General features: G+C 41.3%; 1 protein-coding gene and 1 long non-coding RNA gene across 3 annotated transcripts in view; one reads left to right on the top strand and one right to left on the bottom strand.

The window, feature by feature from the left end:
• The first annotated feature begins 6 nt into the window (after positions 1-6).
• On the top strand, positions 7-15,949 carry LOC148128408 (uncharacterized). The gene is made up of 3 exons (XR_015741330.1): positions 7-138; positions 13,751-13,906; positions 15,454-15,949. It is a non-coding gene; the product is annotated as an uncharacterized LOC148128408 (long non-coding RNA).
• Positions 13,902-25,156, bottom strand: part of ARID3A (AT-rich interaction domain 3A) — a 67,124-nt gene continuing 55,869 nt past the window's right edge. For both annotated transcript variants that reach the window (XM_026698922.2, XM_026698923.2), the window contains exons 5-9: positions 23,719-23,902; positions 19,829-20,076; positions 16,996-17,307; positions 16,223-16,312; positions 13,902-14,854 (exon numbers count right to left, since the gene is read on the bottom strand). In XM_026698922.2, the coding sequence (XP_026554707.2) occupies positions 14,667-14,854; positions 16,223-16,312; positions 16,996-17,307; positions 19,829-20,076; positions 23,719-23,902 (1,022 nt within the window). In that variant the 3' untranslated portion in view covers positions 13,902-14,666. The remainder of the gene's footprint in view (positions 14,855-16,222; positions 16,313-16,995; positions 17,308-19,828; positions 20,077-23,718; positions 23,903-25,156) is intronic.

The raw sequence follows: 25,156 nt of genomic DNA on the forward strand, positions 1-25,156 counted from the left end.
GGACTCGGGAGGGTGGTGACCTACAGACCGAGAGCAAAGGGCGGGCTCTTGCTTTTAAAGCCACGTGACTTCTTCCTTCTTTTTCAGCGTCTGTATTCTCACGACCTGCGGAGTTGAAACGCGTTAGGTAGCAGGCAGGTTGATGGTTTAAGGTGCAATACGAGTCCAGCTTTTCTTCCTCTCTCGTCTTTTTACAAGTCCACCCGCATTGCACGCTAGAGAAGGGAGTCTGCGGGCTGATACAAAACTTGGTTAAGCTTTTCTCTCTTTTTCTATAGCCACCGAATAGAGTTTTGCACTCTTGATCTTCAATTGACTTGGAGGCGCAGATTTAATCGGCCTCACAAGTGAAGTGCAAGCCAAAAAAATAGACTTGTATAAAAAATCTTATGATTCTTGACGAATGTATCTTTTCTTTTATGTACACTGAGAGCATTTGCACCAGGACAAATTCCTTGTATGTCCAATCACACTTGGCTAATAAAGAATTCTATTTTATTCTAAAAAAAATCGGTAAAGAATTGTCATTAGTTGAAAGTGAATTTGTGGACATCAATTAAGCATTCACTAGGGGGCGCTTGCCTCCTACTGATGTATATTTCTATTCTGCATAAGTGAATACCAACAATATTATCAGAGTAGCCATTGTGCAAGTTGGTATTACCATATAACTTTTCTCCGTGCATCTCAGGCTGCCTAGCTTTCATTTTATTTTTTATTTTATTTGGTTTGTCAATTGCTTACAAAATACTAGGTAAAAGTAAAAACATAGTTATGAATACATGGATACATATAAGAAAAATAAAAGAAACAGTAGGAGAGGGACGGTAGGCACATTGGTGCGCTTATGCACACCCCCTACAAACCTCTTAGGAAAGGGGTGAGGTCAATAGTAGAAAGTCTTAAGGTTAAAGTTTTTGGGGTTTGAGAAAGATACCACAGAGTCAGGTAGAGTATTCCAGACATTGACCACTCTGTTGCTGAAGTCGTATTTCCTGCAATCAAGTTTGGTGCGATTAATCTTGAGTTTGTATTTATTGTTTGCTCTTGTATTGTTATGGTGGAAGCTGAAGTATTCATTGACAGGTAGGACATTGCAATGTATGATTTTATATATTATACTTAGATCGGACCGAAGGCGGTGTAGTTGTAGGTTTTCTAGGTCTAAAATTTCAAGTCTGGTGGCATAAGATATTTTGCAACGAGTAGAGGAGTCGAGAACTTTTCTTGTGAAATATTTCTGGACTTTCTCAACTCTGTTAATATCAGATATGTAATGTGGGTTCCAGACTGATGAGCTGTATTCAAGTATTGGTCTAGCAAATGTTTTGTATGCTATAGTTAGTAGTGTAATATTACCAGAGAAAAAGCTACGTAAGATTAGGTTAACAACTCTTAATGCCTTTTTGGCTATGTAGTTGCAGTGGGCTCTAGCACTTAGATCGTTACAGATGAGTACTCCAAGATCCTTGACAGAGTTTGGATCATCAACAAGGTCTTGACTATTCAGCCTGTATTTTATTTTCTGATATTTTTTTTGCTAATATGTAAGAGCATTTATTTGTTGAGATTTGAAGTTGCCATTTTTTTGACCATCCTGATACATAGTTGAGGTCTTTTTGAAGGGTAGCAGTATTGTCTGTGGTGTTGAATAGCTTTACATCATCAGTGAAGAGAACGCAGTTGCTCTCAATATGATCACAGAGGTCATTTATGTAGAGTATGAAGAGAGTTGGTCCTAGAACACTGCCTTGGGGGACACCACTGTTGACAGGTACAGAATTTGATAGGACGCTCCCAATTTTGACCATTTGTTGTCTGTTTGACAGGAATGCTTCTATCCAGTTATGCAGGTGTCCAGAGATACCGTAAGATTTTAGTTTTTGTCGTGTACCACTGAATCAAAGGCTTTACAGAAGTCTCTGTAGATTGCGTCTATTCCTTTGCCATGATAGAGTTGTGTAGTCCATATGTTTTTGCAGTATAAGAGTTGCAGATTGCAGGATAGTTTTTGTGGTTCGACTAGGAAATACTGGGCATGATCCATTGCTGTTTACAAATAGTGAGCCAAAGAATGTGTTAAAGAGGTTGGCTTTAATAGTGTCGTCGTTGCAGTCTTTACCATTAGGTCCTTTCAGGGGTGGGATGACCTTGAATTTTTTAGTTTGTTGTTTACAAAATTGTAGAAAGCGTAGGTGGAATTGATACGTAGAAGGTTTTCCTCTTGTTTAATGTGATAATTGGTGCATTCAGTCTTTATCTGGTGGCATAAATTTTTGCATCGGCTTTTGAAGTTGTGACCAGATTTGTTTTTCCACCAAAGTGATCTCTTTTTGGATTGAAGCTTCCTTATTGTTATGGGTAATCTGTTTTTTTCTGGTTTTTGTAGTTGTTATTGGTACACATAGTTTGATGACGCTTTTGACTTCAAGTAAAAATATGTTGTAATGGTCTTCAACAGTATTGCATCCAGTGAATAGAAATTGCCAATCAAGGGATGAGATATCATTGTCTATAAGATCATAGTTGCCTTTTTTGAAGTTATAATTGGGTATCACATCGTTGTGTTGATTTTTGTGTGGACGTATGTTGAGACAAAAGTCAATCATGCTGTGGTCACTGTTGGAAAAGGCTTGTTTAATTTGTATTCCGTAAATTGAATTCAAACTATTGCAGAAGATCAGATCGAGGCAGTTGTTAAGTCTAGTATTGTTGGTTACTAGTTGTTCCAGTCCCAGGTTTGTTACAGCATTGTAGAAGGTTGCATGTATAGGTTCAGTTTTACATTCGTTTAGGATCCAGTTAATGTGAGGTAGATTGAAGTCACCAAGAAAGATAAAAGTGTGTGGGCAGGCATGTTAGTAGTGAATTTAGCTTGTTTACATGTTCGATGTCATAATCAGGCTCTGTAACATAGTAAGAATCGAAATGTGATATTTAAGGACAGTTCAGATGATAGCCTCAGGAAGAGCAAGCTCTTGGGTAACTTGGATGTTTTTTAGATGTAAGGACTTTTTATAGAAGACAACAACACCATTTCCTCTACGGATTTCACGATCTGATCAATAAACATGATAGTCTCTTACTGTGGTAATGGAGTCAGGGAAAGATGCGTTGAGCCATGTTTCACAGACAAATATTATGTCGAATTTATCCATATTTAGTAAGAGGAGAAATTCAGGTATTTTATTCACAAGGCTTCTTGCATTGAATAGCTTGCATTTAAGGCCAGTTGTAGTTGGAATTGAGGTAGTTAGGGGCATGTGTGCCTAGTTTTGAGTGATGGTGGGTTGGATGAGGTAGGGTTGGATGTGGAGTTTTCCTGTTGTCTCATAAGGATAGATCTCAGTTTGTTTCTGCTGATACAAGTAATCTGCGTGATCACCATTGGAATCACAATTTCGTTGCTAATGGAGGCAGTTAAATGGGTTGATCCTGATTTTACGACTTTTGCCACAGTTAAAATAAATCACTGCAGCTGTTAAGTGATTCATGCTGTCTTTAAATAGATTGTAATTTCAGTTGGTAAACAAATGGCTGTATGTCACTTGACTTACCTTTTTTTTATTTCAAAGGATGGTATTCTTTTGGGACATTAAAGATGCCACCAGGTAGAGCAGATGATGACTAGCCAAGTATGATTTCAATTTTATGGCATGGTTTGTTGTGCAGTTTCAGTCTGTTGTGGTTTCATCAGCAAACTATGGCCCAACACAGTGCCTACCACCCAGCCAATACTGACAAGTCCTTTGCATCTGATGATTTCGCTGACTTCACTGTTTCTAAATTACCTTAATATACTGTATTTAACACAAAGTCTGTAAAGATTCTCAGTCATCCAGGTCAGGGGTCTCCAACCTTGGGCAACTTTAAGACTTGTGGACTTCAACTCCTAGAGTTCCTCAGCTGGCTGAGGAACTCTGGGAGTTGAAGTCCACAAGTTTTAAAGTTGTCCAAGATTGGAGACCCCTGATCCAGGTTATGGTTGTCCCAAAGGTGCTTTTTCGGGAGGCAACTGGACTGTTTTTTTTCTCTTTGAAGACTCTTCCTTCTCATCCAAGAAGCTTTTTCAGTCTGACTGGATGGTGGGGAATGGAAGGATTTACATTCCTTGCAGACAGCTGGTCATTTGATCTTTTTAGAGGGTCCTTGAAGCACTTGGAGGTTTATCTGTGTCCTGGGGTCACCTGAGTAGTGCTCTTGGTTCCTGTAGTCTGCAATTTTTATTAAAAAAAATATGTTCATACTCCCACACCATTCAAAAAGTGTTTGTTCCCAATTGTACAGCTGAAAGTCTGTAATCCTTCCATTCCCCACCATCCCGTCAAGAGCTGAAGAAGCTTCTTGGATGAGAAATGAAACGTATTCAAAGAGAAAAAAAACAAGGAAATCCAGTTGCCTCCTAGAAAAGCACCTTTGGGATATATTTAAGAGTTCCTTAATCTGGGATAGTTGATCAGGATTTCTCTCGCAATCTAGGCTGCTTCCACTATATGTGTATTTTGTGCCTTTTGGTCTATCCTGACGCCTGGCAACTACATAAACAATATGGGGTGTTGGGTCCCCCACTTTTGATGGTATCTTTCAGAAGTGGTTTACAGTTGTCTCCTTCCTAGGAAAAAGAAGGGGTCCAAAGTTGCCCAGCTGGTTTCTGGGTCCAAAGCAGCATTAGAACTCACATTCTTCTGGCTTCAACTCAGCCTCTTTAATCATTTTGCCAAACTGGCTCCCATTTTTACAGTTCTGACAACAAAAAAAGTTATGTTAAGTGGTTTTGAATTGTGGTAGCTAAATAATGAGCCTCACACAAAAGGCCTGGGGGTGGGGGGGGGGAAGCAATCTGTTATGGCAGCTATAATTTCTTGTTGCTAAATTTGTTGTTCTGTAAAAATAACATGCAGAGCAGCTAATGCTATAGTGGATAAAAACAGGATTAGAATGAAAACATTAATAGTAATTAAAAATAATCAGTGAAGCAGCTTTACTGTAACTCACCAATTAAAATCTATTTCAGTAATATCATCTTAAAGCCTATGTGCCTGCCTGAATAAAAACATGTTTACCTGTCAACGGAAGGACAAGCAAAGCTAGCCTTTTGTGAGTTAACACAGAGCTGAGAGGCAGCTGTAGATTATAGACCTCATACTGATGAAAATGTGGATTGTAGGAGTTCAGGTGGGATGTGCAAAGACATAGCAAAAATGCATTTGAGATTTTAGATGAAAAGAAGAAACTATCCAAACTCATTGGATGGACTCGCCCATTGCATTATACCAGAATGGAGGTGTTATGCCAAACCTACTACAGGTAGTCCTCGACTTACAGCAGTTCTTAGAGACTGTTTGAAGTTACAATGGCACTGAAAAAGTGACTTATGACCAATTTTCGTATTTATGACAGTTGCAGCATCCCCATGGTCACGCGATTTACATTCAGATGCTTGACAACTGACTCATTTATGACAGTTGCAATTTCATAGGTTCAAGTAATCCCCTTTTGCAACCTTCTGACAAGCAAAATCAGTGAGGAAACCAACAACCTTGTTACTAATTGCAGTTAACAACAATTAACTGCAGTTAACGCTCACTTAACAAATGTGGCAAGAAAAGTCATAAAATGGGGCAAAACTCAATCAATTTTCACTTAGCAGCATACATTTTGGGCTTAATTGTTGTAAGTTGAGGAATACCTGTACTGTACATAACCACTATGGCTGTATTGTGGTTGCCCCATCTTATGACTTGGTCAATGAACTATGGTTAAAACAGAGCATGATATAGATATTACTTTATAACATGTCATCTCTTAAAGCAGTGGTCGCCAGCCGGTGGACTGGGGACCACTGGTGGTCTGCAAGAAAATTTTGGTGGTCCACAGAGAAATGTCCTCCCCCAAAGCAATTAATCCAGGCTGTGCGGGAACACAAGGCTGCACCGCCCATGTGGCCCGCCCACTGGCGCCTATCCTTCGGCTGAGCGCAAACCTTACCTTGAGAAGAGCCACGCGAGCTTGAACTGGAAGGTAAGACCAACGTCAGGGGAGGGAAATATGCCCCGGGATGGCTTGCTGACATTGGTGGGGAAGTCAGTCCCATATTCCAGAGCTGCACTAGTCACAGGACTGGCCCTTTGGTCATCCCGGAGCAGCTCATCCAGTCCACGGCAGGCCGGTGCACCAGGGTGGAGGAGCAGCTGCTCTGGGATGACCAAAGGATCAGTCCTGTGACTACTGCAGCTCTGGAATATGGGACTGACTTCCCCACCAATGTCAGCAAGCCACCGTCAGTCAAAATTCATATTAGTGATCCACGGGATTTAAAAGTATGAGTTTGGTGGCCCCTGAAGTCCAAAAGGTTGGTGAGGCCTGTCTTAAAGAGCCCTAGTCAAACCAGCAAAGGAACATCTTTATTAAGATGGAAAATATATTGGAAATGTATTGTGCAGTTTCCATAAAGTCTCTTTATTTTTAAAAAGCATCTTAATCTATGTTTCTCCAAACTACCCTCCTTCTCCCCACCCCTACTTGTTATTTTTCAGAAAAGTCTGTTATTGATGTTACATTTCATATTCAAAACAAAGGTAGGACTAAGAAAATCCAAAATCCATGGTTAGGCGATATTTTATTCAAAGTAGGAACTGGGCCACAGAAGCTTCACTTATGTGAGCAGCACACACAAATGCAGCTCCATATGCCCGCTTCAACACTGCCGCCACAGGCCTTCACTCATGCTGATTTTTAGATAATCCATATTTTATTTTTACACAGCATAAGTGCTGTTATCACTATACAAAGCTACAACATGTATTTCTATTTCTCGCACACCAGAGGCCATTGTCAAACCTGTTCTCTTTGCTAATGAAGCTTAATGTGGATAATATTGAGGATGTCATAGTCATTTCAAAGTGTATGTCCCACATCATTTTGCATCCAGATCTGAACCTTGGTGCTGTATTATTTTCTATATTCAAAATAATTTGAGTATTAGTGATTCAAATTTAGAGTCTGGATATCAGAACCTTGCAATAAATTTGGCAACACATGAGGTGAAGAGCCTTTTTGCCTGTGAATCAGTGAATATTGCTATTCCAGGGCTCAACGATGTAACTCAGCCTTCTGCTTCTACCTTCTTGCAGCCTTTTCAACAGTCCAGAAAGGTAAGTCAGTATTATTATCCCTGTATGGCAGATGGGAAGGCTTAAGAACATAAGAAGGTACATTATGACAGACTAGATTATTTATCCATTTAGCATCCTGCGAGCAGAGTAATTCTTTAGTTCACCCTTCCCCCACTGAAGGTTTGTCATGCAAAAACATCAGAGGCTGCCATTCTTTATAAAGGGAGAGAATGAAGAAAAACTGAGGAAACTATTACCTTTATCCTCATTTCAATTTAGGCACCATATTCACATGTTCACACAGATATGCACACCCGCAACCATACACACACATGGATGGCATACACCTTTGAAAGTATCTTTTTCTTCTTTTTTAATATTTCTTAAACTTTACAAGGTTACAATCATCTTAAATATTTCTGAAGTTTAAATACAATCTGTAATAATGTTATAAAATGTAAACTTTTCAGTGTTTTTATTTCTTTATTAAGTCACAAAGGTTAATACCTGAATGTTTTGCGAAAAAAGTGATTTAAAAAACAAACAAAAGCAAAAACAAACAAAAACAAAGTACAGAGGCCAAGAGACAAAAGGCAGTCCCAGGCCTACTGTTTTCAGAGGTAGAATGTGGTTTCTTTTACGATTTTTAATTCTTATTACCTGAGTCAAAAAACTACATACGCTGTACAGATTGCATATCCTTGCTGTATTTGATTTTTTTCCATTCAAAATCCCTAAAGAAAAACTGAAATTACATCTTATTTTTAAGCTGATATGCAAAGGAGAGTGGGTGGGGGGAGAATATTATGTACTCCCAGCCCCCAAATAAATCAAGACCTCCCCTCAACACAGTGTTTGTACAAATGCAAGAACAAAAACACCCTTTTACTAACTAAAGCCATCCCTTACCCCTTTCGCAAGAATAAAAATAAGCCAATAAACTCCCCCCAAGACAAAACTTGATTGTGGGTAGAGCAAGCTGGAGAGCATTGCTTGAGGTCTGGAAAAAAAAAAGGTGGTGGATTTAAAATGCTAGATGGGTTATAACGTGTGCTATTAAATAAGAAGAGAACAGGAAGAGTTATTCCCCAAAGAGACTGAGTGATCTTGCATCACCACTTCTAATTCCAGCTCCTTCTTTTTACCCAAATGTTTTCATATCCATTTTTTTCTCAACTGCCTGCTTACAACTCCTCAAAGGCGCCAATGCAACTTTTCCAAAATCATTAAAGAATCTGGAATAGTCCTTGATAGTTGGGTATAATTAAACTCACGTAAATGGAAACACCAAAGCCAATGCTGGGGCTCAGCTCTTTTGAAAGTATAAAAAAAAGCAGAATGTATTTTTTAAACCCACCACCATCTAAGTAACAGCCACAGCAAGCAAATCTGAACGTTTTTTTTAACCCACCCTTGTTCCGAGACCCTTCCCCCTACCCGCCTCCCCCGATACAATCAAGATCTAGACAGCAGGTTCAATTCCCCTGAGTTACAAATCCAATCCTTAGTCAAAAAGCTTGGACTGAAAAATAAATTTTATACGTTTCTTAGACACGCACGCGCACACACCCACAATTACACACTCAAAAAAAGTGAAGAGACACAAACATACACACTCGTTTTATATATATATATATATTTATATATATTTATATAAATTTAGTTATAGAATCTTTCTTCTCCACCCACCTGCACACTAGAACCCTCTTTTATCATGTTTATGGGGAAAATGCCAAGACCTACCCACCAATAATGAATAGAGTGATATGCTCAATGGACACACGCAGTTTGGGAGGGTCTCTCATGCAAAATTGGCATATTTAAATTACTTTGATTGAGATCTGTGAATTCCAAAGAAAGAGCTACCAAAATGAGGAACCAAGAATGATACTTTGCACTTCGTAGCTCCTGAAAGCTATTGCTTAAGAATTGGCCACGTTTCAACAATTTTATGGCTGAAGTACATATACTTTATGCCAAACCTCACAATCTCTTTTTTAACATAAAGCAAAGCAAATGAAAAACTGCATTTAACCAGCCTCCCTGTAATTTGAACTGATCGTCAAAAACTGGAATACTCTCGGACATTAAAGCATTACTTGAAGCTGGATTAATATCCTAGTTTATTCCAAAGCTAATAAAACCATTGTTTTCCCTATTCAAATGAAACAGGAAATTATGGTTCATTACTTAAATTGCAGCTCCTACAATGGAGCAGCAAACACGAGAAAGTCACTTATGTATGTGTTATGTTACTGAAGGAAGGTAAGAGTGCCTTTGTCCTGCTACAACAAACTGCTAACAGGTGGGAACAGTGCTTGGCCTAAACTTTGACAAGATGGCTGCCTTAATTGCCTCTTTGTTAAATACTCTCTATGCTGTTGAGAGAAGATGGTCCATCCAGCAGTTAGGCAAAAATAGTTCCCGTTGGAGATGAAAGAGAGGTAGGAGGACAAGGATTCATACCTCACAACAAAAAGGCTGCTTTAATTCATTTTAACCAATTTAGTAAAGGCATATTTGGGAAGCAGGGACATAAAACAGAACTTCTTAATAGGCTCACCTTTTTTTTCCAGCGAAATTCCTCCTCTCTCTGCCCTGTGAGAGATGTTTTTATCTACTCAATAGCCAATATATTCTGCACACAACTATATTATTAGATATCTCCTACCAATAGCTAGGGTTACACCAGGGATAACTTGCTTAAGGAAAAAATGTAGCAGAACGATTTTGCTCAAAATTCTATCTTCGGCATGGCCTGCAGGGACATGGGTCTTGAGTCAAATTTGGATAATCGTTTTAAGAATTGTACAAATACAGGTGTTGTTGGTTTTTTTTAAAAAAAGCTCTCATCGGAAACAATCAGACTTGCACAGGAGATGAAAGAAACAAAAATAGAAAATGCTGGCTATGTGGCAGAGAATATAGATACTGATGGTCCTTATTGGCAATTATGACTCAAGGTTTTTCTGGGAGGAAGAGATTTTTTTCCATTGCCACACTTACAAAACCCACCTCAGACACAAAATCTAGAAAATTGTTGTTTTAGCCATTTTAGCTTATGAAATTTCCATAAAGATTGAGAACTCTTTTGCTTTTTAAAAGCCAATGAGGCATATCCTCAAACAGTCTGCTTCTACAGAAAAACTCTCAGATGCTTTCAGCTAGTTTCACCTAGTGAGGTGTACATGTAGATTGGATCAGAAAAACTAAGGAGCAGTCAAGTTTCCAGATCTCACAGAAACCCTAGACACCAAGTCTTTCCTAGCTGGACACCCTCCAGCAGTGACAGCACTCCAGTTCCCAGAATTTCTAGAGTGATCTTACACCACATTGTCTGGGCATTCTGGGAGTTGCAGTCCTTATCACATTTGGAGGGAATCATGTTGGGGAACGCTGATTCGGCACAGAAAAGAATACCAAGAACTGTAGTGAAGGCACGAGGGGAAAGACTCCAATTTCATAGCTAGTCTTCACAGAAAGTCTTCGCAGGTCCTTCCAAGGGAAGGAATGCTTCCAGACTGGGATATGATACCACCTTGTTATCAGACCAAAAGAGTACAGATGAAATGATGAGGAATGCCTTGTCCCCATGCTCTCCTCCCTTTGGCTGCCTATGGATCACAGATAATAAACCCTCAAGCAATGACCACAAGTGGAAAGAGAAATGTGTGTCTTCCTCCTCCAACCCAGTCAGCATCTAACTAAAGAGGAGAGGTCTTTTTTGTAAGTGTACCTGATGACTTCCATGTTTCCCTCTTTTTTTGCATTCCCCTCCCTGTGTCAACAGAGTTCTGGAGGCAGAAGAGAGAAAAAGAGAATGTTTCGTGACATCTAAAAGGGATTCAGCAATTCTACTTTAAGAGCACTTTTTCTTCTTCTCCCTTCCATATTTAAGCTACTTTGCAGATCCTTTACACCTCTTAGAAGCCAATCTCCTGGATTTCACTTTCCGGAGGTCTTTTTCCCCCCTCTCTGAGATACCCTCTGCTATCCTGAGAATGGAAACATTTCCTGTGGTGGCAGCCTGAGGTTCAAGCGCTCCATTCCTCTCAGAAAGTGAACCCATCCTCCACCACCACCATTTAAAGACACCATGTTCTGCCCCATGTTTCTAGACCTGGAGCCATTGTAACCAAAGGGTTTCCCCTTATCTGGCTTTAGAGGGAAGATGCTGAAAAACTGAACTACGATAAAAGCCCCCAAAATAGATTGAAGTGCCTGGGATCTGTAACTCTGGGAAACAGCTCAACTTGGCCAGGACACTCTGCTTCCCAAAATGAAGTACACTCCTTTCGGCATTTGTGGAACCTGAAGATAAGCAGAATTTTTCCTATTCTTAGCATGCCCAAAAGCTGCTTGATCCACAACTCTGAATTCTCCACAACTTGCTACTTTGGCATCTGATCAGAAGTGTGTGGGACTCCATTTCCCAGCACTCCCTTGCCCGGGTTTCCTCATGTCTGAGTCCATCCAACACAGCCAATTAACTGGAATAGGTTATTCAGTGAAAAGTGCATGCCTCCTGCTTCAAAACACTGACATTTAACTCAAATACTTTCTGTTACACTGAATCAATTGCAGCACCTCAGAATCCAACTTTAAAAAACCAGCCCTAAGGGAAAGGGTTACTACATGTCAGTCTTTTGTATGATGCAACTAAGTGATAGCATTAAAATCCCAGCAACCAAGAGGCAGAAAGAACACATGCCTGCTTCAAACTCCCTAAAAATCCTTAAGAGCTTACTCGGGCTAACCACATCGAAAATTGAAACCTGCCAAAACGAAATCTTGACTCTACAGCACGTATTTAACGTTGGGACGACATCAGTGATAAAACCACCACTTCCCACTGTGTCTCCACCTAGTTTTCAAGGTTCTGTCTCATATCATCAAGGTAAATCCGTAAATAGGATCTCTCTTACAGAGGCTCCATTTCTTTGAAAGCGGCAGTCATTTAACTGCACAGGCTGAAATAAATTATACTTTCAGGGGGCACGAAGGGAGCGAATTGGAGTGCCTATACCTAGGAGAATCGAAAGAGGGAATTAACCAAATTGCTCACCAGGGTCCACTTCCCTCAGCAGCAAATTAAAATGTGGGAGGAAAAAAACCATCAAAATAGGCACAGGGCCTTTGCGAATGAGGAATATTTTTTGCTGATGTTATTAGGATTCACTGTCTTTTGGAAATGAAATGAAAACACTGAAGTCCAAAGGAAATTTGTTTTCTTAAAATGCATTAAAGAAAGAGGTCAGAAGGAAAAGAAAAACTCAAAACAGCGTCTCTGAAAAACAACGGTTTTCGAGATTGCGAATATGTTGTTTCCAAGCTACCTTTCTATACTTTGCAGAGGACCTATAGACCAAACTGTTCCTGTCACCACCTTTGTTATTGCAAAAAGCAGTTGGGGGGTGGGAATCTAGGTAGATGCCTCTCACACAGCTGTTCTAAAGCAAACCCAACTATAGCTAGTCAAAGAAAGGATGCTAGAAGACTGAGCTAAGGAGCAAAAATGGAGTGATCTCTGCTAGAAATAATAGAGGATATTTGTCCTGCAGACCCTTTAATTCTTTATAAATGAAATTATAAATATGGAAGGAGTGACTCTGGAGTACCATGAAGATCCCAACAACACTGGAGACTGGTAGAATACCACATAACCCTGTATAAATATTCAGGCAAGCTTTGCTAAAACTATCTTTGGAGGCGCAGGGCAACCTGTAACAAGTTTTTAATTTCTATGTTCCAAACATTTCTGACAGCTAGCAAGGAAGCCAAATTTAACACGGTCTGAGGAGTTTAGCGCTCTTTCTAACAAATCATGATCTTCAAAGAAAAAAAGGGAGGTTTTTTAAAATAAATATTAGTAGCTGCAAGTTGAATGTGAACTGTGTTTGGGGATTCTGTAGTGCACCCCCCGTTATAATTCCAATCTGCCTGAGAGAAGTCATGATGACGACTACGCCGCTCTCTTCTGTTTTTTAAATAGGTGTGCTTTCAGAAGAAGCTTAGACAAAAGCAGCTTTGCAGAGATTATGCCACAGGTAAATGCTACGATTTAAATTGTTTTTAAGAAACCTCTGAAGTAATCAGCCAACTCTGACCATATGACAGACTGGAATCTCCTGTAGGTTAAGATAAAGAATTAGAAGAGAGCCAACAATTAAACAGCTGGCAGGCTGCTCCTTTCAGTCCTCATTCTCACTAAAGTACAATCCATACGTGGGGTGGGGGCAGCTCTGTATAAAAATATTATCCTATGAAATGCTACCATAGCCCCTCAAACCCCACTCACTCCACACACAAAAAACTACCTGAGCACCCTCAAAGCCCTACCCAGATCTGGGGGGAAGAGAGCAAGAAAGTCAGACAGGTCCAAGGAGTTGTTATCATCGCAAGAAAAAGAAGAAGAAACCTGTTTTAGAGGTGCTTTCCTTAAAGACATGAAGCTTGCTTTGGGGGGGGAGGGGGGCGGAGAAAGAGCTATTGACACCCTCCCTTTCATTTTCCTTAAATAGTTTGACAGCAGTTTTCCAAAAAAAAAAAAAAAAAAAGGCAAGGAATAATGCTTTCACCAAATTATCCTCCATCTGTGTGAAATCCTTGATATCTGCATATTTCTTTTAATGTAGGGTTCCATTTCAAAGCAAGCCTGTGAGAATGGAGGCACACCAGCTGCCACTGCCGCCACCGCTACTTGTCTGGAGGTATCCCAAAGAATAACTTAAAAAAAAAAACAAAATCAAAAATAAAAAGGACACACAGTGCAAAGTGTGGATTTGCATGAGGTAAGGAGTTATGGATCTACAATGCATCACGTCAAAAAGCTAGTCTGCACAGTATTGCTCCGGCTCAGAATTTAACAACGCCCCTCCAACCCCGCTTAGCTTTTGTGTGGTTGTTCTTTCCAATGTATTCACTAGAAACAGCCTTCCCCAAATGGGTGCCCTCCGGGTGTGTGGGGACTGCAACGCCCAGAACCCCATGGAGCACAATCCTAAACAGCGAATACCAAGTGGGTAAAAAAATGCTTTAAAGGGGAGGAAAGGGGGGGGAAACAGCAGAGGAAGGAGGACAGGAGAAAACCATCATTCCAAGTTCTCCACTCCCCCTGAATTTTGTTTGGTGTTTGGTTTTCAGCTACATTGGAAAAAATGCACTTTGTTTTCTGAATCTTTGTCCCGTCCAAGGACAGTACCATCCCTGAATTTCTTGCTGCCTGGGTGGGGAGGGGGGAGTTTGCACCTTTAGAGACCCCGCTGCACTATGCTTGTTACCCTTCCATGTCCATGGCTGGATGCCGCGTGTGGTAAGGTTCATCATTGATTCCAACCCCTTCCAGCCCCGAAATCCAAGAAAACCCCATCCAAATGTATCAGGCAGGCCCTGATGCCTAGGGGTATCGGAGGGTGGGGAAGGCACAATTTCACTCCCCCACTGCACATTGAGGGGGGGGGGGTCAGAGAAGGGGAAGGGCTGGTCTCAAATGTCCTGTCCAAACAGTGTCTTCATTTTGGCGGGATGGAGGAGGAAGAAGAGGTGGTGGGTTTAAGGCGATAAGGAGTTGGTTGAGGTAGAAGTCGGTGCAGGGGGCACACCGACTTGTGAACCTGCTGCCGTGCCACCTGTCGCACCCCCGCCGCCGCCACTGCCAGTGCTGCTGGAACTCCGCCCGCTGTTGGTGCTTCCTTTATTGTGAGAAGACGAGGCTCCTGGAGTTTGGGCAAACAACACTCCTGGAAAGGAACAGGGAACAAAAATGGACAGGGCAGGTTCACAGCGGCTGTAACTCTTCTTCTCCCGCAGCCTGTCTTGTTGTACCTCCCTATAATAATTGAAGCCCCCCCCCCCAAACTATCACCTTTCAAGCAATGTAACCCACATGGATTAATATGCCAAGGTTAACTAAAGAGGGCAGCACTTTAGAGTATAAGCACATTAGTTTCTACATTTTAGTGGAGAGATGTCACGCTAGATAGATAGCAGCGGCGAGTCAATCTTGGCTGATTGTGAGAAGCTAAGCAGAGTCTGATCTAGTTAAAACTTGGATGGGAGCCCACTAGAAAATCCTACACCTTTAGTCTGGATTGGAAAGTCAATTAAACACCCGCATCCCCCAATAAAGCAATGGCAAAGTACTTCAGTAATATTGCCAGGAGAATGACATGAAGTCATCCCAAGTCAAGATGAACTTAAGAGTTTCTCTTAATATGCCAGGGAGGAGCCTCCAGCTTATGAACACTCTCTGGAGTACTCAAGGGTTTCTGTCTTTTTAAAGGATTAAAATCAGCACAATAATTTTATGTTCATTTTAATTTTCTTCTACTTGTTGCAGAATACCTTATGTCACCAGACTTGAAATTCTAGACCTAGAAAACCTAGAACTACGCCGCCTTCGGTCCGATCTAAGTATAGTATATAAAATCATACATTGCAATGTCCTACCTGTCAACGAATACTTCAGCTTCAACCATAACAATACAAGAGCACACAATAGATACAAACTCAAGGTTAATCTCACCAAACTTGATTGCAGGAAATACTTCAGCAACAGAGTGGTCAATGCCCAGAATACTCTACCTGATTCTATGGTTTCTTCCCCAAACCCCAAAAACTTTAACCTTACACTTTCTATTATTGACCTCACTCCTTTCCTAAGAGGTCTGTAGGGGGCGTGCATAAGCATACCAATGTGCCTACTGTCCCTGTCCTATTATTTCTTTTATTTTTCTTATATGTATCCATGTATTCATAACTATGTTTTTACTTATACCTATTATCTTGTAAGCAATTGACAAACCAAATAAAATAAATAAAAAATAAAAATAAAATGTTAATACCCTCCTTTTGCCATCAAAAGCATGCATTAAAAATGCATGCCCACTCCTTCTCTGATGATATCACATCTCTGCCATACGCTCTGCAGACTAAAAAGAAATGCCCCAAGCTGCCCCCCCCCCGTTTGATTAGGGACTAGATGCTCATCATCTACCTGCAAATTTGCCACCTTTTTAACCAAACATGACACGGTTTATAGAACAATCAACTCTTGCCATGAGGGCCAACCCTTCTCTCTTAAGTCCCAACTGCATTTCCCCACTTACCTGCATACACAATGCCATTAATCTCAACTGACATGCTAATGCTACTGGTACCATTGGCAGCCAGATTCATGGAAGAGTCTTGGCGGTTTTCTGCAAAAGAATAAAGATGGGTCTTTTTTTAGATATGAAAAGTGATCTTTGTATGGCGAGAGATTAGCTTAAAGCAGCAATAAATTAACTTTGGGGCTACACGTACTTGGCTTATAAGCCGGAAGTGAAATGGGCAAGGCTGAAAATAAGGACATGTAAATATTGTAAATGGAAAATCAAGGCAGTCTCTCAGCCACTTGGATCATCTGAATATGTTTTTAAAAGAAAGATCCTGACCCCTTGAATATTTAATGATATCATCAAAAGATACAGATATCAGTTTTCATTTAATTGTGGGGTGGGATTGTAAACTTATAAAAATGACAGTGATTAGTTTCTGATTTGAATGCTCAGTTATCAATCCAGGCCTAGTTAAAGCAGGATAAAATGATGCAGAAAAAAATACAGCTGGCAGAAATGAAAGGAATAATGCAAACTTGTTTGATTCACATCATCTATATAGATTTAAACGAATCTATTCTTTTTTATTTTTATTCTTCACATTTACAAGTAGGCCTTATCTTATGACTGAGTAAGGAGGATGACCTGTACCCCGAATGCTTCAGGCTCCAATACGAGGCAATCCTGAGCAACCCTTGCATGGCTTCCATCCACCACCTCAAGTCTGGTATGGCTGTCAATCTTTGGGGAAAGGGAGGGAACATGCAACAACCTGCACCGACCTGGTGAGCGGGCCCCTTGACTATTGATCCGGATGTTCATCGGCAGCTGAGCGGTCATGGCAAGCAAGTTTTGCTGGATTGCCCGTTGCATCAGACGCTGCTGTTCATCTGTCACAAGGGCCATCTTCTTTTCCGGCGGCTCCCCCGATTCCAGCTTCTCCCGTAGCTGTTCCAACGCTGCCGCCTGAGCAGCTACAGCAGCTTGGGCGGCTGCTGCTTGCACAGCCGCTGCCTGCGCTGCGACGACAGGATGGCTTGCGAGGGAGACAGGTAGGCGGTTGGGTACCGCAATAGGAATTGCAGAATCTTCCTCTGGTGTGGGGGGGAAAGTGAGGGGAGAGGTAACTATAATGGTTCTGGGGCTCCTTTTTAAAAGAAAGAAAGAAAGAGAGAGAGAGAAAGAGAGAGAGAGAGAAGGAAGGAAGGAAGGAAGGAAGGAAGGAAGGAAGGAAGGAAGCAAGGAAGGAAGCAAGGAAGGAAGCAAGGAAGGAAGCAAGGAAGCAAGGAAAGAAAGAAAAAGAAAGAAAGAAAGAAAGAAAGAAAGAAAGAAAGAAAGAAAGAAAGAAAGAAAGAAAGAAAGAAAGAAAGAAAGAAAGAAAGAAAAACACATACACAAAATAGGTGCAGCCGGTAAAATTATAGTCTCTCTAGGAGACTGCTCCCATAATCTCAGGAAGGTAGTGTTAACAGAAGTAATTAAACTTAAATTAATGCAATCCTTAAAGCAGCTGCAGCTGCTTTTTTAAGGCTCCCATGGAATCTTGAAAAAAAAAAAAAGGCTGGGCTTTTTAAAATGAATAATAAAGGTGCTGTACTTCTTCAAGATCTGCAGTCCTTCTTCCAAAAGGAAAAGAGCACAGTCCTAATTCTTTACACGCTCAAGCATTTCCATCTGGCCCATTTTAGCTTTTTTCCATGGGAAAGGGACTCTAAACTCTGGTGTTCATTTAATGCAGGGTTGTCAAACTCAAGGCTCATGGGCCAGATCCAGCCCACAGGTGCTTAGATCTGGCCCGTGGGACCACTATGGAAACAGCAAAGGACCAGCCTGCAGTGCCTCTGCCAATGAAAATGGAGCTCGGGAGGACCATGTGCAGGCCGCCCGAGCTCCGTTTTCACTGGCAGGGGGTTGCAGGAGGTCACTGTAGCTGAAAACGGAGCTCGGGAGCCCGTTTTCATTGGCAGAGCGTTCGGGTCACCACAGGCACCCCCAACACAAGTGACGTCGAGCTGATCAGACCCACCCTGGCCATGCCTACCCCTGGCCCCTGAGGTCAAACACAACCCTGATGCGGCCCTCAGTGAAATCAAGTTTTACACCCCTGATGTAATGTTTCTCTCTGCAGTATCTTTATCAGCAAGATTCAGAAATCCTGAGTCCAAAAACCCAGTCTGCAGAATTTCATTATATATCAACTTTTAGACTGGGCACCAAACCTGCGGGTAAACATTAGCTGATTCAGGCAGTGCCCTTACAGGTAGAAGTCACCACCCCAAAAGGAATAAGGAACTTCTCCCCTCGATTACACTGTGGTGCACAGCCTGGCTGCAGCCTTTTCAGCTTCACTAAAGTTCTCCACTGCTTGAGCAATTGTATTGCCTGAATGAAGCTGTTTATGTTAAACAAGCAGGATTTTTATCGATGCATGCAACCCAGTTAGAACTTTCTTGATCTGGGCACTGTGAACTTTAGAACAGTATTTCTAGCTGTGGAAAATAAGGAAACCTAACTATAAAAGGAGCAAAAAAAATATGCTACAACATTTTGAAGATAACAGCAAAAGGCAAAGCCTAACAGGATTTTTTTCCCCTCAAAGTTCTGAGAAGCCCAGGAGCAAAACATTCATTTGAACCACCACGAACAGATCCTTTTTTTTTTTCTCACGGCATTTTATGTTAATGATATCTTTGTCATTGTTCTTATTAACCCGAATTAAGTCAATGATCCAGTAAATGAGAATGTGTGATTCTAGATTATATTTTAACTGATTATTTTTCACTCAAGGCAATGAAACACATTAGTCACGTTCTCATTTCAAATTCTTTGGATGGGCTACATAGGTGAGAAAGTCAACTGCCTTTCTCCCAAAGTTTCCGTACAAGTAGTCCTCACTTAATAACAGGAGCCCAAATTTCATTGCTATGCAACACAGAGGTAAAGAAGGTCACGACTCTGCCACTTAGCAACAGAAATTCTAGCGCTTCTGTTGCTGTTGTTAAGTGAATGACTGTGGATCATTAAGCAAGGACATCATGTGGTTGCCATTTGCAACCTCCTGCTGACTTCTCATTGACTATTTTTGATTGTAGGAAGCCAGCAAAGGAGGTTGAAATGGCCCTCATTTGACTGCGGGGAGCTGTGACCATCTTTTAAGAACAAGGACTAGTTGTAAGTACTTGTTCAGCACCATCCTAAGTTCAAATGGCCACTGAACAAGTGGTTGTTAAGTGAAGACCACCAGTATATCATCTTTTTAAGGAAACAGCAGACAAGAGCACTAATAGAACTTTTAATGACTACTTTTGAGGTGCTAGGAAGCCTCTCCCCCACTAATTTTCCCATTATATTTGATGTGAAAAGTCCTACCTGCTAATTAAGAGATCAGCATACTAAATTCACTGCAACTCAGCACCAGTTTAATTACATCTGCAATACTTAAATGAAGATATAAAGACATTCCATAACCTGGTACCCTCCGGTCTTTGAACTTCTCCTCCCACAAATCTTTAGCCCAGCCCAGCCCAGCCCCTAGGGATTGTGGGAGTGGAAGCCAACAGGAAGACTCCTTGAAACGTACAACACATCCTCTCAAGAGAGGGTGCAAATAGTTACCTTTCTTGATTTTTGGAACAGGGGCGATGGGGCTGCCATTAGTGGCCGAGGTCAGTCCCAAGGTTGGTACTTGAAGCTTGGGTGAAGACAACATGGTGTGAGTGCCACTGGGGGAATAGGTAAAGATTGAACCACTGAATCCTTGCCGACGGCCTTCTCGCCGGTTGCTGTCAATGGCTGCTTGGAGTTCATTGGGGTTACTCAGCCCTCTTTTCTCGCACTCGTATGGATATAAGTACTTCATATATCTTTTGGAGACAAAAAAGAGAGATACAAAAAACCATGGCTTCTGAATTTAATAGAACCTCAACAAACAGCAGCAATTTTTTTTTTCAAATTATATATTAAATCTGCCAATGTATTACACTGCTGAATGTATATAATTCTGTCTAATTCTACCAATCTGCCTTCAATCGAGGACCTGTTTGCATGAGTCAAAAAGAGGGCTGTGAAAATATCTACAGACTCCTCACATCCCGGACATAAACTGTTTCAACTCCTTCCCTCAAAACGACGCTATAGAGCACTGCACACCAGAACTAGACACAAGGACAGTTTACCCCGAAAGCCATCACTCTGCTAAACAAATAATTCCCTCAACACTGTCCAACTATTTACAAAGCCTGCACTACTATTACTATTAATCTTCTCATCACTCCTTATCACCATCCCCTCCCACTTGTGACTGTATGACTGTAACTTTATCGCTTGTATCCTTACAATTTATATTGACTGTTTCCTAGTATGATTTGATTGCTTATTGTACCCTATGACTATCATTAAGTGTTGTACCTGATGATTCTTGGCACTTGATGAATGTATCTTTTCTTTTATGTATACTGAGAGCATTTGCACCAAGACAAACTTCTTGTGTGTCCAATCACACTTGGCCAATAAACAATTCTATCTTTCTACCAATCTATCAATCTACCAGAGCAATATAGGTAGTCCTTGCTTAGTGACTGCTTGTTTGGCAACCTTTCAAAGTTACAACAGCACTGAAAAAGGAGGTTTTACAACTGTTACTCAAACTTGCAGCCATGGTGAGGAATCCAGGATCATGCGATTGAGATTTGGGTGCGTGGCAACCAGGGTGCATTTAGAGGGACATTGTGTCTTGCCATCACAAAGTCACCATTGGCAACCTTCACAGCTGACTTCCTGCAAGCAAAGTCAATGGGAAAGCCAGCAGGAGATTGTAAGTCACGATCATGAGAATGGAATTTAACAACTATGGATGATTCATTTAACAACTGTACCCAGAACTGATGCTGTAAGTTGGCCTAGTCGCGTGACATTTTACTTTACTTTTACTCAGCAACAGAGTTACTGTAGGTCCCAAGTGAGGACAGCCTGTATTGGACACAGTGGCATGGGCTGGTTTTTAAGAGAAAATAATAGTTTAGTGTAATCCAAAGTACCAAATAAGGAAGGAGCTCTTTTGTTTTATCTACTGTGAATCTTCAATTGACTTTGCTTGTCAGAAGCTAGCTGGGAGGTTGCGAATGGCAATCACATGACACCAGAACACTCCAACCATTATAAATACATGCTGGTTGCCAAGTGCCCGCATTTTGATCTCATCACCATGGAGATGCCATGACGTTTTTAAGTGCAAGTACCAGTTGTAAGTCACTTTTTTTCAGGGCCACTGTAACTTTGAACTGTTGCTAAATGAATGGTTGAAGCTAAGAACTGCCTGTTTTTGTGTAACACCACATTCCTGAACATTTTTATAGGAACAGGAGTGGGGAGGGAATGGGGATTTTGCAATATCTTTCCCCTACCACGGCCACCAAGCCATGCCCACAGAACCGGTAGTAAAAAATTTGAATACCACCACTGAGCTATGCTAATAAGAAACCTAGTTGTTAATTAAAAAAAGAACCTTAATATTCGCATTTCATCCATATTAGCTTTTCTCCCTTTTCACAGCCAGGAGACTGTGAATTCTAGTTCACTTTAGGCAGAAAAGCAAAGTGGGTGACTTTGGATTACTCTCTCTCAGCCCAATTCACCTCGGCATGTTGTTATAGGGAAAATAGGAGGAAGAGGGAGGAGCATTGTGTGCGTTCACCACCATGAGTTATTTATAAAATGCACATGGGATACAAACAAACAAACAATCCAATATCAAGGACATGGTTGTGTCAGATTCATTGTTCTGGAAACTTTTCTTGGAACCTATTAAACTGAGGCGGAGAGGAAGGATGTTTCAAATAAATATTTCAAATCAATATTCCCTGTTTATCAGATGCTCAGGATAATATGCTCCGAAATTCTGACACTTCTGTTTCCAAGACCAGCATTAGTGGTGAAAAAATGCTGCTGGTGTTCTTTTAAAGGCTCCCAGCTTTTAAAAAGTTAATAGCTCTCCTCCTACTCCTCCCCACCCCCAATCCCAAATCCCCTTCCGCCACCTGGTTTTCTGAATTCCAGAGTAATTAACTTTAGTGTTGATTAGGAATGGATGAAAAGATGGGGGAAGGGAACTGAAAGAAGTCAGAGAGAAAGAGAGGAAGGGCAGAACAAGATGGAAGGCTCCTATTTCCTGATTCTACCTCACAAACTAGGATAATGGTTATCAGGACACGTTTATTCCAAAATTCTTTTTTATATACTGGAACTGATCACTTTTCCATAGAGCAGGGGTCTCCAACCCTAGCAACTTTAAGACTTAATTCTGGGAGTTGAAGTCCACAAGTTGCTAAGGTTGGAGACCCCGGTTATAGTGATTAAAATGCTGGAGGGAGGAGTGGGGAATAGCCAGTCTTCTTTACATGCCGCAGTCTGATATCCAAGCCTTTTCAGCCTGGTGCTACCCATACATATTAGATACAACTCCCATTACCTCAAATCAGCATGGTCATTCCCCAGTCTGGGGAATTTCCTGCAGGTCAGTTGCAGAGAGTAACAAAAAAATACAGTAATCTTTTTCTTCAAGGATCCTTGGTGCTCTCTTGGTTGTTTTCTTGCAAAAGTTGAATTTATATTTACCAACAAAGAAATAAAGGTCTAAGGGACGTGACAGTATAGATCTAAGGGACGTGGTGGCTCAGTGGCTAAGACGCTGAGCTTGTTGATCAGAAAGGTTGGCAGTTCGAATCCCTAGCACTGCATAATGGAGTGAGCTCCTGTTACTTGTCCCAGCTTCTGCCAACCTAGCAGTTTGAAAGCAAGTAAAAATGCAAGTAGAAAAATAGGGACCATTTTGGTGGGAAGATAACAGCGTTCTGTGCGCCTTCAGCATTTAGTCATGCCGGTCACATGACCACAGAGACGTCTTTGGACAGTGCTGGCTCTTTGCTTTGTAATGGAGATGAGCACCGCCCCCTAAGCCAGAAACAACTAGCACTTGTGTGCGAGGGGAACCTTTACCTTTATCTAGTATAGATCTATTTCAAGCTATTTAGCTCTCATCAGCTAGCTATACCCTTCGGGGATTCAAACCTGGGCTATGGAAGGAGTATGCTCCGTCTCATATTTGGGTAGACCAGGTTGCCCTGATAAGACTGGGCTCACCGAGGGGGGTGGGGAAGAAACCCCACTTTTTCTTGCTGATGTTTCATTACCCATCAAAGTACTGATGGTGTTACCTAGTCTGGGCAATGAAACATCTCCAAGAAAACAACCAAGCTCAGAGAGCACCAAGGACCCCTCATTTCAACCCTGAGCTACAAATATTCTCCTTTATTGAAATCTTTTTCTTACAGGACTGGGAGAGATTTATTCCTCCATTTATTGTTGTATAGTCTTCACTCATGACAGTCGTTTTTCCACTAAAACAAATTCTTCCTCTTTCCCTAGACAAATATTGCCCCTTAAATGCCTTGACCCATCCTGAGGTCAGGTTGGTGAAGGCACTTCCTGAATGTCCTTCTGTGACTTACTGGGTACGCAGTGTGAAGGCGGCGCTGGTGATGGAGGTGGGCAAATTCAATCCCTTGGTGATCTCCCTCCACAGCTTCTTGTTGATCACTTCCACCAGGCCTCCCTTCTCGGTCACCAGAACGTAGAGCATATAAAGATCCAGCACCTGCTTGGCCATGATCGGGATTCGGTTCACGGGGGTCCCTGTGTTGGGAGAAAAATTGGAAAAGGAGAAAAAAGTGTTGGGCAAGGCAACGATCCAGATTTGTTAAATAGTTTTCTCATGATAACAATATTTGTGTACCATTTCTGCTTCTATGAAGTGCATCATATGCAGTTCTTAAGTTGAAAGAATACAGAAAATAAACTCTGAAAGGAAAACCATTATTAGGTCTGCTTAGGGCAGGGGTCCCCAAACTTGGCAACTTTAAGACTTGTGGGTTTCAACTCCCAGAATTCTCCAGCCAGACTTGAAGTCCACAAGTCTTAAAGTTGCCAAGTTTGAAGACCTCTGGCTTAGGAAAACAAAAAACACATTAATGAATTACACTGAGATCAGCTAGCTTGTTGCAATAGCAAAGAACTAGTATTGATGCAAATATAATCAGGAATGACTTATTTATAGATAATTACAGACTCCTTTTGTTAAATGAGTTTAAGAGACGAAAGGGAATTTAAGAGACAAAAGGGAAACAATGAAAGGCTACCAAGGCAACTTGTGGCAGAGGTAAAATTCAGTTGTTTTTCTCTGGAAGGTGATTCAGAAGTAGCCCTCTTCAGTTCACTGAGGTTAAAACTGTTGGTGTTGAACAGCAGGGCAAAATTGCCACAACTGATGGTGCAGGTTTCAGTCTTATATCCTGGAGATAATTCAGAAGCCCTGTGATGGTGAACACCATGTCCTGAAAGTCCTCTAGATACTTTTAATGAGATTTGCTTCTCCTAATGCATGTTGCTTAGAAACAGTGTCAGACAGCGCAGCTAACACTTCAGAATTTTTCCCTCTGCTCCACTCACTTGGCCTCCAATCCCAGTACAGGCCAGTAGCCTCAGAGGCACTCAAGTATTTATAATACAGCCTTGTCTTGGAATGCAAAGAAATACATACTAAAAATGGAGGTGGGGGTGAGAAAGGAATGATTACAGAGAAGGGATGTATTTCTAGAAGCCTGTACTTGCCTGCAATTTTGCAAACTCTAGCAATGGAACTATTCACATGTTATAAATACTGCTTTCTAAAATATAATCCCAGTTCTCACTGCCAAAGAAAATGCCACTTTCTTTTCTGCAGCACATGGGGATCTCTGTGACACCTTGGCTGGCCTTACCACAGTTTTGAAAAGGCTGTTTCATTCATGCTCAGTAGAAACAAGAACCTCCACTATACTTATCTCCGTGTTTGGGATTTTTCTTGAAGCGTGGCTAGGCTCCATGTTCTCTACGAAGTTCCCTGCAATT

Source organism: Pseudonaja textilis, chromosome 1, assembly GCF_049901715.1.
Source record: "Pseudonaja textilis isolate UNSWEBS1 chromosome 1, rPseTex1.2, whole genome shotgun sequence".
Lineage (NCBI taxonomy): Eukaryota > Metazoa > Chordata > Lepidosauria > Squamata > Elapidae > Pseudonaja > Pseudonaja textilis.